At 39.4% G+C, this 20,450-nt stretch overlaps 2 protein-coding genes across 5 annotated transcripts; one reads left to right on the plus strand and one right to left on the minus strand.

Annotated features, from left to right (window-relative positions):
* Positions 1–559: 559 nt before the first annotated feature.
* LOC114875503 (asparagine--tRNA ligase, cytoplasmic) lies at positions 560–3,206 on the plus strand. The gene is made up of 8 exons (XM_029185874.2): positions 560–867; positions 930–1,340; positions 1,404–1,561; positions 1,628–1,771; positions 1,844–2,121; positions 2,205–2,454; positions 2,516–2,779; positions 2,861–3,206. The coding sequence occupies exons 1-8, from the start codon at positions 834–836 to the stop codon at positions 2,990–2,992; spliced, it is 1,671 nt and encodes a 556-aa protein (XP_029041707.1). The 5' UTR covers positions 560–833; the 3' UTR covers positions 2,993–3,206.
* On the minus strand, positions 3,191–20,355 carry LOC114875520 (dmX-like protein 2). Of its 4 annotated transcripts, none has more exons than XM_046285592.1 (41): positions 20,073–20,355; positions 19,457–19,654; positions 19,213–19,366; positions 19,003–19,083; positions 18,455–18,667; positions 18,246–18,381; positions 17,971–18,168; positions 17,693–17,874; positions 17,423–17,632; positions 17,176–17,332; positions 16,743–17,107; positions 16,374–16,666; positions 16,088–16,294; positions 15,719–16,009; positions 15,505–15,651; positions 15,178–15,436; positions 14,855–15,096; positions 14,550–14,766; positions 14,113–14,475; positions 11,788–14,049; positions 11,257–11,577; positions 11,066–11,170; positions 10,825–10,995; positions 10,513–10,743; positions 10,304–10,441; positions 10,007–10,239; positions 9,755–9,936; positions 9,302–9,668; positions 8,967–9,215; positions 8,630–8,882; positions 8,337–8,541; positions 7,992–8,259; positions 7,749–7,922; positions 7,579–7,677; positions 6,744–6,830; positions 5,354–5,414; positions 5,068–5,276; positions 4,845–4,989; positions 4,561–4,778; positions 4,416–4,499; positions 3,191–4,367 (listed from the first exon to the last, which is right to left on the minus strand). In XM_046285592.1, the coding sequence occupies exons 1-41, from the start codon at positions 20,157–20,159 to the stop codon at positions 4,239–4,241; spliced, it is 10,191 nt and encodes a 3,396-aa protein (XP_046141548.1). In that variant the 5' UTR covers positions 20,160–20,355; the 3' UTR covers positions 3,191–4,238. The 4 variants fall into 4 exon arrangements, with proteins under 4 accessions (XP_046141548.1, XP_046141547.1, XP_046141549.1 ...); XM_046285591.1 differs by having other exon boundaries at positions 17,176–17,353; XM_046285593.1 differs by having other exon boundaries at positions 3,191–4,355; positions 20,073–20,354.
* Positions 20,356–20,450: the final 95 nt, after the last annotated feature.

The raw sequence follows: 20,450 nt of genomic DNA on the forward strand, positions 1-20,450 counted from the left end.
TTTGTCACATGGCGCCTTTCATGTATCCTTCTTCTGCTATTGATCTCTTCTACGTTTTACGATTAGACACTTAAAAATTGGGAGATGCATCAGTGTGCATGACTCTATCGTTGTGTGTATTGTGCATACATATACAGGGTCTACCATTTATCTCGCAACCCATGCGCGCGCAAATTGATGAAAATGGCAACAGCGCTAAAATTCGAGAGATGTAAAAACCGTACAGTTAAGTTGGTAATCAACTGAACTGTGGTCCGAGATTCGATTCAGGATACAAGTACATTGGATTTCATCGATCTTGTCGCGGCATGTGACTCTAACACATATTCACGACGGCAGTCAATTGGCTGCAATCCCTCCTTTGTGTGCCCTTCGCCAATCGGCTCTCCGGCGTGAATATGTGTTTCGATGAAACTCGGTGTACTCGTATCCCGAATCAATTACCAACTTAACTGTACGGATTTTTACATCTCTAGAATTTTTGCGCTGTTGCCATTTTCATCAATTTGCGCGCGCATGGGTTGCGAGATAAATGGTAGACCCTGTATATGTTGTATGATACATACCATCTTGCGAATACGTGAAGGATATAAAATTGCGCACATTGTGCATTTCGCCCCGATTAGCGATAATCCCAGATAACTCCGAAACGAAGTGGAAAGCGCGAGTTGCATCATTCACCTGCATTCACTTCTTATCGAGTTGCATCATTCAAAGTGCATTATCCGATCTCAGATTTCAAAGTTTGAATTATTACATATTTGAAACATTTTATAGATCATAGATATCATATAATTAACTTTCCTAAATCCAGTTTGATATAAAAAAGAAAAATGCCCGAGAAAGACTCCTCCCATATTGTACCAGGTAAATTTTATTATTAAAAATACTAAATTATTTTTATATTTGCAATTCTTTTTTCGTTTTAGATGCAATTTATACTTCGCAGAAAAATGGAAATGATGAAACAGGAGATGGTTCTGATACTAACCCTTTCAAAACAGTTTTAAGAGCAATGCATCATGCGGGAAAAGAACCATTTCCACCAATTTATCAAGATTGTACTAAGGGCAATGAAAAGTATGAACTTGTATCTAAATCACAATTAAAGAAGGTGCAAAAAGTTTGGGTAAGAGAACAATATAAAAGCGAAGAAAAACAAAAGAAGCTGTTAGAAGATGAAGGAAAGAGGTTGAAGAATTTGGAGGAAGCTAAAGCGCTTGTAATTCAAGAGGATAGTACTTTGCCACCTGCGATTCGTATTAAAATTAAAGACAGTATTAGTCATAGAGATCAACGAGTAAAACTTTATGGATGGGTACACAGGCTTAGACGTCAAGGTATAATGTTAATAATATGAATTATTATATTTCTACAAGTATCAACTTATTGTTTCCTTATAGGGAAAGCACTTATGTTCATTACACTAAGAGATGGAACTGGTTTCCTACAATGTGTACTTAATGATACTTTGTGTCAAACGTATGATGCATTGTTACTATCTACAGAAGCTTCTGTTGAAGTATTTGGAATCCTAAAGATTGTACCAGAAGGAAAAAATGTATTGTATTATATGAAATTAAGTTCGACGAACGCTTTTCGAAATACTTCAGATTTTGGTTTTTAGGCTCCAAACGGGCATGAATTGGTGGTTGATTACTGGGTGCTAATAGGAGCATCTCCTCCCGGCGGTGCAGATTCTATTTTGAACGAGGAAGCTCTTCCTGATGTGCAGTTAGACAATAGGCATATTATGATTCGCGGTGAAAACGTACGATTATAATATAATCGAATACCTTTGACTTGCTGATCCATTTTTACCTGAGTACTTTATTTATTTCAGACATCTCGTATATTAATTATGAGATCTGTATTGATGCAAGCATTTAGAGATCATTATAAAGAAAGGAATTACTGCGAAGTAACGCCACCGACATTAGTGCAAACTCAGGTAGAAGGCGGGTCAACATTGTTTAAATTAGATTATTTTGGAGAAGAAGCATTTCTAACACAAAGTTCACAACTTTATCTCGAGACTTGCATTCCAGCGATGGGCGATGTATACTGTATCGCCCAATCTTATAGAGCCGAACAATCGAGGACTCGAAGACATCTTGCAGAGTAAATATGAATAATAAAATTATAAAATTTAGATCACGGTATTATAATAAATTTGTATTCTATGTAAGATTTTGAATTTTTAGGTATACACACGTGGAGGCGGAGTGTCCCTTCATTTCATTCGATGAACTACTTGATCGATTGGAAGATTTGGTATGCGATGTAGTTGATCGTGTTTTAAAGTCACCTCTTGGACATCTTGTCAAGGAATTGAATCCTGATTTTGAAGTACCAAAGAAGCCATTTAAGAGAATGAATTATAGCGAAGCTATCGAATACCTTCGAGTTAACAATATAACTAAAGAAGATGGAACATTTTACGAGTTTGGCGAAGTAGGTTTAAACAGATTCAAACAGAATTTTAATAAGGTAGTAATCCTTTTTCTTTCTCTAGGACATTCCAGAAATGCCAGAGAGAAAAATGACTGATGCAATAAATGAACCGATAATGCTCTGTAGATTTCCTGCAGCGATTAAGTCATTTTACATGCAACGTTGTCCCGAAGATAAATCTCTGACCGAATCAGTGGATGTGCTTTTACCGAACGTCGGAGAGATAGTTGGAGGGTCAATGCGTATTTGGGATTACGACGAATTGTTAGAGGGTTACAATCGTGCAAATATCGAGCCAAAACCATATTATTGGTACACGGATCAGGTATAATCACAACGACTTACTCATTTTATCGTACAATCGTTAATAAGGAATTTTGCTAATTGTTAATATAATTTTATGCAGCGAAAGTATGGAACTTGCCCCCATGGTGGATATGGATTAGGCTTAGAAAGGTTTATGTGTTGGCTTTTGAACAGGTATCATATACGCGAAGTATGCCTTTATCCACGGTTCCTGGAACGTTGCCGTCCTTAGGTTTTTCTTCTTTGTTTTTGGGTCATCCTATGCTTATCTATACGATATATAATTATTGACACCTTTGAAAATTGAATCTTCAGTAAAATCTTTAAACAAATGTAAGTCCTAAATCGTGAAATATATCAAAATATGTTCAATTGTTTTTTTCTATTTGTTATGTAATAAACTAATAAATAAAACCACAACATAGAAAACTGTTGTTTCAACGAAATTATATTTCGTTTGAATAATCTGCGACGTATACACACTTAGCTACATGTACAGAAAACATAGTTTTCCATTTCTCCTCTCTTAGTCACTTTCTTATTCTTTCAAAACATCAAGCTTTTCTATGATACAATTTATATGGTTCGACTTAAAATAAAGCTGTTCGATTTCAACTGTATTTCCATTGCGTCAATATACATACTTACAGAATAATGAATATAATTTATCATTTGTTTTAAATAGTTCTTTACACGATAAACATTCTTGAAAATACATTTCGTCACGAAGTAAATAAATACGACTGTGTTTGCGCTCTTCTAATAAGAAGTTAATTGCATAATATTAAATTGCGATCATACAAGCAGGATAACGTACTATTACATATGTATTAAATAATTACTATTAACAATTCAATGAACCCGACACGTGTTCACAATATAGAAATGTACATTTAACAACAAATTAAAGTTATTGAAACAAAAACAATAACAACAACAACATCAACAACAATAATTAGTATGGTGTTGAAGCAGTTAGGAAACGAAGAATACTTAAATATTTGGAAACGGGTAAACGCCATTTGATCAAAATTCAATCAACAAAGAAATGTGATGTAACGCAACTAAAAATAATATTTCATTAAAGTTAGAGCCGACGATACGAGGAAAAGGGGATAGAATTTTAGGAGAAATAAGGGGTTTGAAAGATTTTTTTTCCGACATCCATGATAATTTAACGATTCCTCGCTCCCGTTTCTTTTTCTCGGCTGCAATCGCTACCGATAAGGAGGAAAATGAAGCGAAAAGAACGGGATTATCTTGGAATCGTTACTTAACTAAAGATTTGTTTATACGTAACTATAATCGAACAAGGAAGAAGAGCATTGATATAGAAATCTCGTGGAGGAAAGAGGTAACGAGAAGAGTACGAATCCGTATGCATAGAAGCGCGTTGTTTAGCAGTTTATCGTATCCTGGTTGAACGAATGCATTGTTTTCAAATATTTCGCTAGCAGGTTAGACATATTTGGACTATTCTAGTACAAAGTGTGTACAACGCAATCGCGCTCCGGTAGTTGACGAACTTTCATAGATCCATCTGCACCGCAAGAAAATAAACGTCCAGCTGAATCGACGTGCAACTGCGTCACACCCTGAAAAACATTCTTGACATCATTATTTATAGAAACATGCATTAAGAAAAGCTAACTTACTTGTCCAATATTTTTGAAGAAACTAGACCGTGGATGTTCAGCGGGAAATGAATACAGCAGAGAATGGACGGTCAAACCCCAGATCTGAAACAAAGAAATTGAAAATGTAATTTATGTTCACATTCATTATGTTCGCGTGTACAACCTTGATGTCGCCATCTCCTGCACCGCTGACAAAGAATTCCTCGTGCGGATCGAGGGCCAAACACTTGATAGCAGATTCGTGAGCCTGGAAACGATGCCGTTGTTGCCGTTGTCTAACATCGAAGATATTAATGTCCCCTTTCTTTCCTCCGCTGATTAGAAGCTGGTGTTGAGGCGCGAGTATTAATGAACTGGCACCTTGGTCGTGGCATGTGAAACCTAAGAGGGTATAAATATGATAGAAGACATATATATACTTAAAGCACAAAGGAGGATGATGCACACCTTGAATTAATGATTTATTTTGAGGAAGCAAAGTATCCCAAAGAGCAACGTTACGTCCTTCGGAACCGTGACCGGCTGTCGCTATTAAGCTGCACGCACCGAGGAAGACAAAATCAGCCGTCACCTTGCTATGACACTGATAATTCTGAAATAAAAATGATCGAGTATTATCGTGTCAAGTAGCTATCTCTATGTACATAGATTATAATAAAAGGGTTCTTACGAAGAATGGTCGAGCTGACCCTTCTCTGCAAGCTACTTGAAATAGACTGAGATGCCCATCGGAATCGGCCACGCCGAATTTGTTTCCATGCTGTGAGAAACGTACGCGGGTTACCTTGGCGAACGTTCCCGGTGGTCTAGGAGTTGCTACAGCAGTTTGATGTCCCCATTCCCAAAGCGATACCGAACCATCCTGAGAACCGGTCAGATCTGTTGACATAAACATATGTTAGTAATGGTAACAATCATTTTTAAACTATTTATAGAAATACCACATATTTTCTTACATAATGGTAGAAGCGGATGCGAAGAGATTCTTCTTATGCCGTCGATTTTATGCTTCAGGATCTGTTGGAACAATAAAATATTAAAGACGGATTAAATCGACAATAATCTATAGTGTTGGTATAGTTGTAAATTTTGTAACTAAGAAATACGTACATGTTTATAGTTTGATATAAAATAGAAGGAGTAATTCTATAAATACTAGCGCACGTCTATTGGGATACGATGGAAGAACAAAAGAAGAAATGAACAAAAATGAATAAGGTTTACACTGAACAGCTATTGTCTAGAATAGGGAAAATAATTAGCCGAGCTGTACGTTTGAAAAAACGCATGCTATTTAATTTCCGTGTTTGTCGTATTACCCTGTCGCTATTCGAGAAGCCAAAGCCTAGCCACTAAACGATTCTTATTCGAATTGTATCAACGACGCACGTATCTGCCAAGGCAGGGTATATTCTTTTCTTTACGCGACACGATTTGACGAGGAAATAACGGTAAACAGCGTTAAACAACACCAAATATATACTACAAACAACGTTTAAAAGGCAATACTGAAAAGCCAGAAAAATACACGAAAAAATGAATACATTAATCAGGCATGCAGTATCACCGGGTGTCTTCGAGAATTCGCAACAATATACAATACCAGTGATCGCTTCTTCTCTCAGCTGCATTTCGTTTACAACATCTACGTAATCCTACTTATGATTGCACTAAAAATGATACAATTTTATCTGAAGCAAAGTGAAAGAGCGTGAAGTAAATTTTACTAAACCCTTTTGATTAACGTCAAATAAATATAATAACGCAACAGTAACGACGATGACGATGATCAGCGATGGATAATGAACATTAAGACAACGATGATGATGATGATGATGGCGGTAACAGTAACAACAGCAATAGCAATAACAATAATAATGTTGTTGTCAGTGATGATGACGACGACGATACAATAATGATAATGGTGATAATAATTATAATAGCAAACGGAAATATTTCACAATCGCTATGCTAAACGGTATCGACGATAGTAAAACCCAAAAGAAGTTAAGGAAAGAAAGAGGTTTCTGTTCACAGTGACATGCCTTGCCAAGGAGCATTATGTCGCGTCGATTATTATATAATACCATAACGGGAGATACGATTATTCGATGCGACATAACAACTAAATTGAATTTTTTACTCTTAAGTATCGCTGGAAAATGGGGCGGCTCGTTAACGATACGCGAAGAAAATGAAATATAAAATGAAAAAAGATGAAAAAGAAACGGTAAGGGAAAAGAAGAAAAATGAAAAAAAGAAGAAACCAAGTATAAGATCGACGCCAGGATGTCAGGAGATTATGATTATAATACAGGCTAGGGGTCTGTTAGAAGTTAATCTCACCGGTTGCAACAAGTGTTTGCTCCTATCGGCAACAAACTGACAGAAACGTAGGTCGTGGGAGCCAGGAAAAGCGGGCATCCCCTTCATCTGAGCGAGCGAACGAGCCACCAGGTCAGTGACGTCGGTCAGACGCAAACCAAGTTAGACCAAGTTAGGCAAGCATTGAACAAGGAACATTGTTTCCGTCACCAGATGTACTACTTTTACGCGACCCAGTGCGTCGGCTACTCGTAACTCGATACGTATTCTTTTTTACGATTATCGAGGCTTTTCTCCCGCGAATTTTTCACTCCAACGATCAATATCCATATGTATTTCTAAAGTGATCTGGAAGTTTGTTAGTGATAGGATCGTTCGCGAAAAACAAGCCTCAGATAATCGCGTTCCGACCGCACGTTTTTATAAAACGTTCACCAATGCGGTGCAAATTCGCATAAACATTTCCCATTCGCTGAAAATCATTCGCTTAAGCCATCGTTATACGGTATACATATTCTCGCGAAAAGCAATGATTTCAATTTTTACTTCCTCTTCTCCTTCTTCTTGATTTTCTTCCTATTTTTCTTTTCGCTTTGTTTCTTCACCTTTTTTTCTTTTAATGCAACAAACACGCGGATATGTACATACGAAGGAAAATAACGTATTTGGGTAATATGTATCAGAAACATCTGGATAGGTCTGAGCGGGAACACGACACGATAAGATACGGCACGGTACGGTACGGCACGTTGTGAACTTATAAATCTTCATAAAGACAAATACACGACTGTACAGTGCTCGATGATTAATATAAGAGCGAGTTACGTTCGTTAAATGATCTTTAGAAAGAGCTTACCACGCTAGCTCCTCTTCCACTTTGACTCGCGATACCCGATTGAGGTTGCGGACTGTTCGGTTGTGGACTTTGAGCTAGTAATGGTCGATCTGCTGCTGTCTACATATCAAGAAACAGGATTAAAATATCATGAACAAGAGTGCACACACAAGGGATTCGTCTGGGATTACCTGGATAACCAAAAAGCTAGTTGGTTGTACCGGTTCAGGCTCTGGTTGTTTGTTCAAATTGATGATGTCGAACTCGCATTCGTCTTCTAACCAGGATGGAAGCTCGAGTAACAAGGATATATTCATTTCTTGTACTTCTCGGGGGGTCGCCAAAGCCATTAAACCTTGACTGACCTGTTATTGTTAATTAAAAATCAACGTTGTTGTCCCAAATAAAATGAAATAGCGATTAATTTGTCAAACCTGATTTAGGCAAAAGGCACTGATGCTATCTTGTTCCTTGTGAATAATTCGAACAGGTTCGGGTAAACTGGTGGTTCCACTATCGCTACCCTTATCTTCGGTTGTTCCTCGATTCAAATTGTCGATCGTATTTTGATTGTTTTCTAAAATCGACGACAAACATCTACGCTTGCCGAATACAGCGCGAATAAAGATGTCTTGCACCGATTCTTGTCTAACTAAATAGCACCATAGTCGATTAGCAGGGGCCGCCGACGCTAAACGCGTACTAAACATAACAACAGGCAGCTGTTAAATTAGACTATCGGTGAACAGGATGCTGAGAATCAGATTGATTCCTCTTACTTGAACGGTGTATTGCCCTTTTCAAGTAACGAACGATATTTGTGAATCGCTGGTTTGCCCGGTGTAGGCGTTGGATCCGGTGCACAACCAGGAATGTAATTAACCAGCGGTGGTCCCTTGCTGTCTAATTCCTCGCGTAACGTTTCTTGCCACTGCGCCACCACAGCCAGCGTTCCATGAATTAGAGGACTATTTACAGGTAACTCTGTACATAAACATTAAAAAGGTCTTCTCTACAGTCCAATCTGTCCGTAAGGTATCGCTACTGTAAATTATTACAGTAAGGTATTAACCTTGCATCTCGATGCCGGCTACGTTTAAGAAATCCTGAAGTTGCTGTTGCAATATTCTCGCTATAGCTAGCCTCATCACGCACCAACTGTACGAATTCGGATTCGAATGCTCCGTGTTATCCTTTACTCTAGTCTTTGGTTTTGAATTGGTATCGAATACGTCTTCCTCCTCCTCGGATGAGTCTAAATCCGAAACAGCAGAGTCGGACGAATCGTAATCGATCTCGTCCGCGTACTCGCTATCTATCTGTGGCTACGCGTTAACAGAAAAACGAGTAAAAGAGTTGTAGAAAGCGAAGAAAATCTGTGGACGCTCGTTGAAAATTAAATAATTTACCTTCATCAAGAAATACGATATCATGCTCATCTGAGGTGAAACGAATTGCTCTCTATACGTTGGTTTGTCTTCTTTCATATTTGGTTGTTGACCGGTGAACGGACCCAACAGTTTCATGTTCAATTTAACCCGTTGCTTCGTCAACGAAGCCATGGTGTTCCACATTGCACCGGCGGCGGTTTGTATTTCGCTCGAACCGGCGTCGATACTACCGCTCGTTACTTTCTCCGTCGTTCCTGATCCACTGGCCTAGACGATTCGATTCGACAGCAAACGAATGGTATAAAAACGAAAGAGCAAGTAAAGAATTTTTTGAGAAACTATCGTTCGCATACCTGACTGCTCGTGCTCGCGACACGTAACAATTTTTTCACTCCACCTCCAAAAAGACAGGACCAAGTACTGTTATCGAAATGCTGACCCACCAGTCTATATAGAATGTGACTGTCGCAACTCCACATGGCGTACACGAACAAGCTCATGTAAGTAGCCACGAATGCTTCGCATAGAAGAACGTTCAATTTCGGCGTGTCCTCGTCCTTCTCGCGGGCTAACAGTGCGCGCAAGTTGGTCACACCTGGCCATTTCGAAGGTGTCGTGGTAATGCACACGCCATCGTCCGTCGAGAATCTTCGATGATGACGATTCGATGCTACCAAATGTCCACCGGAAAATGTTTCTATCTCGGCAACAGCTGGGAAACTATGTACAGAGAGGCAACGTTTAATGAACCGTAAGGTTTAAACAAACCATCTTTTCAAATTAGAGGACGATTCAGAATCGTTTACCTGTCTGGTTGATGATGCTTCATAACGAAAGTATCGGAATCGCAAAGCGACTGATAGATGCAAGCACTTAGAGCTACCGCCAAATCCCTCATTATAAATACTTCACAATAATGCGTGTTTCTCGTCGGCATTGGTGGATTACGTAATTCCACCAATGTCTGCAGCATGTCGTGAGCGAGAGACTAGAAAGAAGAATTTCGTTATTAATATCGTCAACACTCATGTACCGGGAAATACTGCAATGTGTCGTACCTGCAAATGTCTAACTGGATCCGCTACAACGGTTTTATTACACGCAACACTGGCGCTTAGCAGAGGAAGCGTAGTTGGGAACGGAAGAGGACTAAGCAATTGTTGTTGCGTTTTCTCCTGCTGCAATTCTTGCAACAGGAGAACCAGTTCCATTCTTACCGATGCTAAACCGCCACCGGACGCTCCGTGTAACGAGCAGTAGGATAATAACGTTCTCAGTAACGTTTCATTTGCTGAAAGCACACATTTACAATGTTTTAGTAACACTGTAGTGTAGAGGGAGAAATATAATTTCACCTTTCAGCCACTTCTTTCTTTTAACAGCTCGCTGCACTTTAGCTTCGAAGTCCAACTTGTCAGCCACTAGTATCTCGTGTAACGTTGGCTGTTCGCCAGGCCTGTACGATTGCACATCGTCCACCATGCCACCTTCGTCTGAAGAAGAAATAATAATTATTAATTTCGTCCATCTCGAAATCGGTGTCCAAAGTTTTTAGTACTCTTACATTCCGGGGCGTTGTTCGCGTCTCCATCAGCATTGACGCTGTAACTGCAAAGCTGTCTAAGAGCTTCAACCTCTCTTTCCAACCACACATACAACTGATATCGAAGTTGTCCTCCGTCCACTTCGAAACCCGTTGCCAATGTTGACAACTCTTCCATTAAAATTTTTAAACAAGCCACAAATTTTAATTGTTGCGCCATAATATCTAGTTGACCCGCTGCTTTCGCTTTCTCTAAAAGTTCGGTTAATACGATCATGTTTATTTCGTAATAAGATTCTTAAGATTAGTAAGCGCATCGAAAACAATTTCTACCGTCTTTTTCTGCATCCGCGAGATTGTCGTCGGTTTCCTTTTTATCCAGTTTCATACTTAAAGGCGGGCTATCGCTGTCGCCCTGTTCGGCCTCTTCGTCGTCCCAGTTCAACACCAATTCATCCTCGGTCTGTTTCGTCACAGGTTCGGACCAATCAAGGACCGCGGCACCTGATACGAATTTATTTATTAAACCTAATTAGCATCGAAAGCTAATTGGAATTGAAATAGGAAAATGTACCTGTGTCATTACTGGTTTGCTTCGAATTGTCGTCGTTCCAAGTGATGATACCAGTGTCTATTTGGAAGTCTTGCGTCCTCGCTTTACTTGGACTGTTTAGCAAACCTGTCGGCATATTCATATAAATTTTAGTTACATCAATGCAAAAGGCCATAACAGAAGGAGGAATATAGTTGCATATGGTTACGTACTGGGTGAATCTTCGCAGTTCGTGTCCATCACTTTACTGGGTAGCTTAGAGAGAACTTCGAGAGCAAGAGCCGGACATCCGGCTTTGAAATGTGCGTGCGCTGTCGTGAAGTACAATTGTCTTTCTAACGGCGTAATACTATCTTCCAACATTAATTGTTTGTCGGGCTGAGTCCTGGTATCTGTACCGTAACTGAAGCCAGATATAACCACCGAATGACCCGTTTTCTTATCCTGAGCGGTGTATGCGATGTACTGCCTGATTAGCAACGGATGCGTACGAAGGTACACGTAGAAATTGAAGACGTTCGGATTAGCTGAAACTGAAATTAGAGGAAAAGAAATGGTAAGAAGATGAAGTAGCAAAGATAGAGAAAAGTATTCGGACACTCTTGAAAACAGAATACCTCATTTAAAATTCGACCAAATGACTTGAAATTTTTTGAGAAGTTATACAAATTAATTTACAATTTGTTGAAATTTTTAAAGAGCGTCCGAATACTTTTCCGAGCCACTGCAGGTATCTAGTTCACCTGTCGTCCCTTCAGGTTTATCAGATTCGTCGTTGTATTGCGGATGCAAAGTTCCGACGTTCGTTAACAGCAAGGTGTTCAGAGATCCAGCGTAATCTTTAAGAATCCAAAGAGCCATACTGCGCAAGAACGGATCCGGATGAGCTTTGTTCATATCTTGACACTGGCCATCCTTGTCGTATCCTAATATCTCTTCATAAAGTAAACGTCTCATGTTCGGCGAGGTGGTATCGTCTTCGTAGAGTCTAGCGATTACCATCGCCAGCTGTATATCGTTTAATTTGTCCAAACACACCTCGATAGCGTCTCGAAGGGCTCCGGCTAGTAAGAAGAATGCAGCGGCATGTTCGAATCTCTGTTTACCAAGCAGAGCGAACGCATTCGTTAAAGCTGCTTTCCGCCAACGAACCTCCGTGAAATTGTTCGCGAAGAAACTGGTCATCTTGTCGTCTCTCTTGTTTCGGAATAGCCCCCAGACGAGATTCTTCTTTTTCATAGCCAGATAATAAAGCGCAGCGTCGAGAGGTTCTTGCTTTTGTTGGTAAGCTGCCTTTGCAATTTTTTCAACGCATCTCTTCAGCACTGTGTTACTTCGGATCCACCAGCCGATACCAAGCTCCTTCAAAACGCTCCACTTTGGTTGACCCTTCGCGTAGGAGGGTATCAAACCCAACAGTTCCTCCTCGGTCTCGGAATGAAACGCCCATACCAGGTTGTTCGAGGAAACACCCTGTTTCTGGAAGTGTGCTCTCTGAGCCAGTGGGAGGCAACGAATCAGATAATTGTAGTGCTTCATGGCTAATAAAAATCGAAGGCCGCAATCGTCCAAAGAATCGGTCGAGATTGTCTCTCCGTCAGGAATGCCGGTGAGATTTTCCTTCGCGATCGCGTTCTTCGCGGCATCGATCGCAAATCTTTCGGCAAAGTCTACGTTACAGGTGGACACGGTGTCGGCCAATGCGAGCAAATGCATCTGATCGAGACTCGACAGTCCAGGCAGGTGAGTATGCGTTAGCAATCGAGACAATAATCTACCCTGTCTCGGCCCGAAATGCGATATACCTTGTCGCTCTGGCACGGAAGAACGTCTGTCTTTCTGCCGCGAACAATCGTAATCTTCCTCCAGCATATCGTCCAACGACTCGCCTTCGTCCAAATTGCTGTCGAACAATTCGTTGTAATCGTGCTTGTCCTCGGTTACCTGATGCGGTAAATTCGTTTCTTTGTCCGCGATTAACAAAGTCCAAAGTGGTAACGGTGATATCGAGGTTATTTCTGCATAATCCAACATCAGTTCCTCGGGTATTTGAGTGGTAGAGCCTCTAGATTCAAGAGGGGACGTTGTACCGACGTAACTGACAGACATTGTTCTCGAACGGGACCATGCACCGCCTCGTTGTTTCATCAGACTCTCGTCGTCGGCTCTCAACGAGCAAGAACTTCCTATGCATCTGACCAGATGCGCCAATATCGCTTTTACCCATCGAATTTTACCGGAGTTCAATAATTCCATCAACTGCTTCGGATGATATTGTGGAAGAACGGGACAAGCGATCCTCGAAGCCTCGAAGAGACCGTAATCAGGCATGTAATCGAAACTGATGTTCTCGCTTTGCATTCCTCGTTTCTTTTTCGCATCGAGCATCGTTAAATTGATACTGCTCACTCGAGACAGATGAGGCATCGAGGATACGTTGGCCAGTCGCCTTTGCGACGTCTCGTTCGCCAACGTTCGCAAATCCTCATCCCTTAGGTTTCGACTAGCTTGAAACTCGTCTGATTCCTGGTGTTGCAAGTTCGAATGGAAACACTCTTTCTTCGGATTCGGTTTCCACTGCGAGTAAACGTGCATTTCCGAATCCATCCCAACCACCAAAATACCGTCCCTCACCCAGGATATCTGCATGGGCAGAGGAGGCAAACCGTCCGCCGTGGTCAACTCGATTTTCCGTAATTTCATCCAACGAATTTCGTCGACGAACTGTGGCTGTGCCAACGACGAGGCTTTTCGTAATATCGGTCGATTGTTACTCTGCGATTCTTTCATCGCTTTCATATTTGCCTGCGCAAGATCGGAGCACACCGGCGTGAATAGCATGATTTTCGATCCAACGGCAACAGTCAAGATATGAGAACCATCTTCTTTCGATACCCAATCCAACTGAACCAAATGTTTCTGCGTGAGTGGACAAGTATTGCCATTCTCTATAATTGATTTCCGTAACGATTGAAGAGTGCTAAACGATGGAACCGCCAGTAAACCTTTGGAAAAATAAAAGCGTTTTTACGAAAATGATTCCATTGATACAATATACCTTTGCTTACCTGCATTGGACTTTGTACTTTCTCCGTTTTCTCCGTTTCGCGGTAATCTTACATCCTCGTGACTAAGCGTTTGTAATACTTGAGTTAGCCTTTGTTTCTTTTGCAAAAATCTACTATCGTACAGATAGCTTAGATCTAAATGCTGATCCACGGCTATTCGCGGTAAATGTATATTCTTTAAATGTATAGTATCCTCCAAAATCCATTCGCTCCCACCGGTACTTTCGCATTCGTATATAGCCACGCACAAATTTACGTATCGTGAATCTGGGTCGCTCTTGGTAGGACGTGTAAATGATTTTCCATACTTGTACGCGCAAGCAATACGTCCGCTATACGCGGCGCTTACGTTTAATGGTTGTCCTAAAATATAGCCCATAACAAATAATTATTATTCTCCTCCTTTCCTTCTTTATAACACGTAGCGTTCAATTTACCTGTAATATCGATCGTTGATTCTTGATCTTTTCGTATCATTTCCCATTCGCACCATTCGTACTGTAATTTATCGTCGGGTGGATCCTTCGTCACTTTACACTTCCAAAAGCGTATCGTGCTGTCGCTACACGCCGTCACTATAATATACGGTGCGAAACAAGCAGGATATATGGAAGAGCTGCTCAAATGTCCAGCAGCTGGTGCCGCGTGTATTACCTACGTGTCGACAAAATACTCGTATCTACTTATTTTTCTTTCTTTACAAATAAAAAGAAGGAATGCAATAAAAGAATACGACTCGAACCTCAACTCCGTCCGGCAATGGTAATTCCTGAGTGCATACTTTCGTGGTCGTAATGAGAACGTGACTATTTGGATTTGTTCGTCTTTGGAAAAACGTATCGGATTCGCCCTGGCTCTCGCGACGAGACTGACTCGGTCTTCGAGATCTTCTACCTTCCTGATGGTATCGCGAGGGTGTTCCTTCCTCTTCCTCGTCTTGTACCAAATGAGAATCAGGAACGTACATCATCGAACCTGATAATCCTGTTGAAAATAAAAAAATAAAAAATAAAGGTAAGCTGTTCAGCCCCTATGATACTGATATTAATTTATCAACTGATCTACCGGTAGTTTCAGGCTGAGAGGCTATAACTAAACGCCACATATGTACCGTTGTACCCTGTTGCGTTCTCTCTAATACAACAATGTAGAATGGTTCTTCGAAAATCGCCGATTGTTGCAAGTCTACCATAGCATCTAAAGTAGACTCCATCAAACCTAAATCATTTATCGATGTATCGACACCGGCTTGCTTCTCTTCATTTCGATCCCCGGTGATCAATTGTTCTTGGAACACGTGCAAAAATTGGGTATTCTGCCAGTCCTAAATTTATACAAATCCAACTTCATTCGTTATCCTTGTTAATCATGATTTTCTTTTAAAATACTTACGTGTGTAGCGTCGGAAATAGCATCCAACTGTATCACACAACCTGGTCTTGCTGTCGACTGTTGAGATACTATCTTTATTTTATCGTGAATCGAATGTCTGATTCCATCGTCCGATGATATATCTGTTGAGAGACTTGCCATGGAGTCCTAGACGCGCAAATGGCAACGAATTGAATTAATAATCGCTTTAAATTCTGAAACGTGTCCAGCTTACCATCATTCTGCTTCGTCTTTCGCTGCTAGACACTTCAGCTAGCAAAGTTCTAGCGTCTATAACAGCCTGATAAACCCTTAAACACTCGCCATCGCTAGCAACGAAACATGCGCTTGGAGAATTTGATAAATTACCCAAGGTGGTACTTGGTAACAAAGTTGGAATCCATGCCACGTTACTGAACGCTGAGATCTCAGGAGAATTGATACGAGCTAATTCAGAGACACCCCCGCTTTTCGACAAAGGCCCGACCGTGTCTACGCGCCAAAGTATCAATTCACTGCAGAATCCCTTAAATTATCAACAGTAAGATCGATTGGTGGTTAATCAACAGTTCAAATTCAATTCATTTGACATATTTTTACTTACGGTAGGAGATAGCTCTTTCGTCATTTTGCTAGGATCTGATTTGCTATCAATAGTTTCGCTCGAATCGGAGTTCCTACATTGAGATCCGGATTCTGGTATGTTATGATGCGACGTTGTTACTAATAAAGGTAACACCGGATGACAGGTGATGTCGTTCACTCGGAAACGATGTCCCGAAGCTCTCGAGGCATGTCCAATACTTAATACCTATTGTAGAAAATAAACGATACCATTTATTTTATAGGTGTATAGATAGTAGCATGTGCGTATGTATTTGATCGTTTACTTGGGAAAATTTAGTTTTGTCGGCAAACGTCAATTGCCATAAGTTTAAAGTTCCGTTCGAATGCTTCGTCACCATAGAAACTATCGGACTCGGATGAGTTAATAAATCATTGTACGTTTCCTGATTTGTTTTGCCATTTTCCAACTGTCCATTCTTATCTTTGTTAGCATTCTGATTTGGATCAGCCGAGTTCTCTAAATTTTTTAACAATTCCTGTCCTGCTTTCGAAGTTAACGTAGATTGTTCTTCGTCTTGTTCGATCAAACTCGGTAACGGTGTTGCAATCTCAGTAGCTGGATCCATAAAAAAACTTGTCAGAACATTGTAGGATTCGAATTTATTAAATTCTGGAATATAAAATAGATTTACCCTCATTAGATGATTTCGTGGATGATTTTGCCACTTCTCTTATATTCAACAATGGACCTCCGGTATTGTGAGAATACAATGACACACTATGGCTCATTGTTGAAGCGTCTCCAAGAGGAAAAGCGTTAGGTATTCGCGTTGAAAATGATATCTGAGCTTGCCGGAACGAGCCTGGATGATACTCGTCTAACCATTCAATGTGCCATATTAAAAAGCTTCCGTCTATTGGATGAATTGAAAATAATAAATCCGGATTGTGATGCCAATCCCGTAACAATGTTTCTATTTTGGTATCCAGAGAATCCGGGGCATGGTTCATCGAAGATGTTACATCCGTTGCAATGGAATTAATGGATGTAGTGTTGCTATATAAACGAAGAACAGTAGTAATAATTGAACTAGGGAATACAATGAAACAGTGACAACGTTGTACCTTAAGCTTTGGTGAGAATGTACGCTATGTGGTAAACTATGATGCGATGAAACTGTGTGAGTTGTATGATGTTCGTCACTACTATGTTCCTCCTGGCTCGTCGACCGGATTGTGCCTCCTCCTGGTTTTTGGATAGGTTGCAGTCGTACTCCTTTTTCTATGATTACATAATTATCAACTTATATAATTTATCATCTATATACCATACTCGTTCGACTAAATTTCGACGTCACATCGAGAAACTCACTCAAGCCTTCTTCCTCGGAATCGTGCTCCGGGCGTTCTGCATCCTGTTGGTGCAACCCTTCTTCTTTCTCCACTACTATACGAGCAAGCTCTTGCAAAAAGCTTTCCGCTTGCATCGTGAAGTACATTTCCTTGTTATTTAACCAGTGGAGAATAAAATTTGGCTCCCTATCAGGATCTCCAGTAATCAAACTTGGTACCAATGGTATATCTGAAATATGAAACATTTCATTGAAAAGAGATACAGAGGAAAGAAGAAAATTCGACGTACCAGTTTCAGCATTGATACTAGCTGCCAAATGAAAATGCATTCCTGGATATTGACCTGTCCCTTGGTAATTATTGTGAAAATCGTGCACCGAATATGTGGAAGGTAATGTTGGTAACGTTGGAGCTGTGGCATGTCCTGCCTGATGTTGCTGCTTTGCATGTCGACGAATATGGAAACATGTTCTATAAAAAGTATATACACATTTTGTTTAAGTATTAAAAAATAAATGTAGGAAACAAAAATCTTGAAATATCAAGAAACGTAGTATCTGAACGCACTTCATGTGCTTGAGTCGTTGCATAAATCGATGCTTGTGCATATTATGATGCCGATGTTTTCCATGATGACCATGCCTATCGGAACCTTCAAACTGACTCATATTAGCTAAGCCTTCGACTTCGGGTGGTATTGTTTCTGCCCATACTCTGCAGATATTATCTCTGCAGGATGTAACCAACATATTGGAGACTGCTCCCCTAAACAAAGCATAATAAATTTATGAAAATTAGTTAATTATCATTATCGATTACTTTTAAATATACTTTGTACGTACTTAGGCATATGTTTACTAGTTTTGCGCCAAGATAAATGTGTTACCGCTCGAGGATGAGCGATGTAGACAAAGCTGTAACTGTCGTTACCCATGGACTGCGACGTATTTGTATGATCGATATTTCTTGTTGTAAACACTATGTAATTTTATTTGAATTAATGATTAATAAAAGCTAAGTGTTTTATACTCATCAGATACAGAAATCTTACATTGTTTATTTTCAAACCATATCTTGACTAATCTATCGTTAAATCCTGTTGTTGCAAATAATGTACCATCCGGACTAAAACTCATAAGATGTACTGGTGTAGCTGTACGACATTTCCAAACACAGTTCCACGCTCCTGGCTCATTTCCAGTAGCTGTATCACTAGGTGCCGGACTTTCGGCATCTCCACCGATCGAGAATGTAACTGTACTCGCTAGAAATAAATGATATGTTTTTATATATATATACATTTTTCATTTTTATAAATCCAGGCTTTACGAAACAGACCATTCTCTTTATTTTAAATAGATGACGTTAATCAGGAAACAGATTGTTACTTATAATTTATATTTCTTACTGATGATGCGATAAAGCGGCAAGACGTCAAAGCTTAAAGCAATAACGTTTAGTATGAAATGATCCTTTGAAAGTTAAAGTTGTTTAATATTTACATTAATATGAACACACTACAACACACAATACTTTTTCCACATGTATTATTGTTGGACTTTACGTCCGAACATATGTTTCCTAATTAAACAAACTCACATTCGGGAAGAACAATTGAAGTATTTTCTTCGCGTCCAGTTACAACACCTTCTTGTGTTCGTAACGTGTTTTCCTTTGTCGCTGTACACAATTTTATTACTTTGATAAATGAGACAAGTGGTATTATGTAAATTTAAATAGATGGAACTAAATGGAACGTTAATTACATAAACATGTACAAATTAAACAAAATTAATAAATGGAGCTTACTGTGTTCTTTTTGAAAAGGAACTATATTTTGATGCCATAGCTGTAAAAGTTCTCCACCAGTTAACAATCTTGTTCCTTCCAAGTTCCATGACAAAGAGGTAATATTTGAATCCGTGGTCAGACTACCAGTTTGAACCCATCGATACTCCAGTTGCTATATATTAGTAAAACAAATTATCTTACAATGCCGTGCACTATATATATATAGCAATAAAGTGATGTAATAGAAAGAAAAGACACAAACATGAGAGCACGTGCTGTGGATAAGGGGAGTAGGCTCAAAAATGCAGACTTGATTTTCATACGCTGCTGCTATTTTTCCTGTATCGGTGCTGCAGTCCAAACAACTAATTCTTATGTAGTTATGTACAGCTCCTGGAATTATTTGAACTCTTTCAAAGTTACTGGCTAAGATTACTATGTTGCATCCCGCCGCATATGCCTGTAACAGATTATTTTATTTAAAAATATATCAGGAAACAAAAACTTTGAAAAATATATGGTTGATACTTGGATGTCTATTTATTAATTTCCATTTAATTTGTTCATAATTTATAATCATATGTAACAGTTACATATTTAAATGCTTAACATTACATGGAGATGCATAAAAATTCAACAAATATTATAGTAATCAAGAAGAAGCAACGCATATGATAACGTACTTTAAAAAGTACGTCAAACGTGTTTGTTTAATTAGAGTATGACGTTTAGAAGTATTTTATACATTGTTCTTTAATGAATAGAAAAGTATTTTCGATGATTCGTAGATACAGTATGAAATTTGATATGTTAAAATAGAATCATGAAACGTGAGTAATTCTTCATAAAATTAGAAAACAAGATGTGAAATTCCTTACAGTGAAAGAAATTCCTTCAACAGAGCCGACAGCGTAGCAACGATCACCTGCGTTGCAAGCTCCGCTTAATATTTGATGACAATTCATTATTGTTATTGAAAATTATTCCATTCTTTATGAAATTGATTTTTTAATTAGATACGTTGATGTTAGCTGGATCCTACAGCAGTAAAGAACTTTTTACGAGCTACAACGTCGAAACGTCGTCTCAAACTGACATCACACGGCAGCACCTTATTCGATTGGAAGCCATCTTTAAATGGATTCTCTCGGCGCGTTATACTGCCACTTTTTGTCTTGGATAAGCAATACTACTTACCCACACATATGCAATATTTCTTATCTTTACATCTATGAAGTACATTATCAGTTGAATCA

This window comes from Osmia bicornis, chromosome 4 (genome assembly GCF_907164935.1).
Source record: "Osmia bicornis bicornis chromosome 4, iOsmBic2.1, whole genome shotgun sequence".
In the NCBI taxonomy this organism is placed as follows: Eukaryota; Metazoa; Arthropoda; class Insecta; order Hymenoptera; family Megachilidae; genus Osmia; species Osmia bicornis.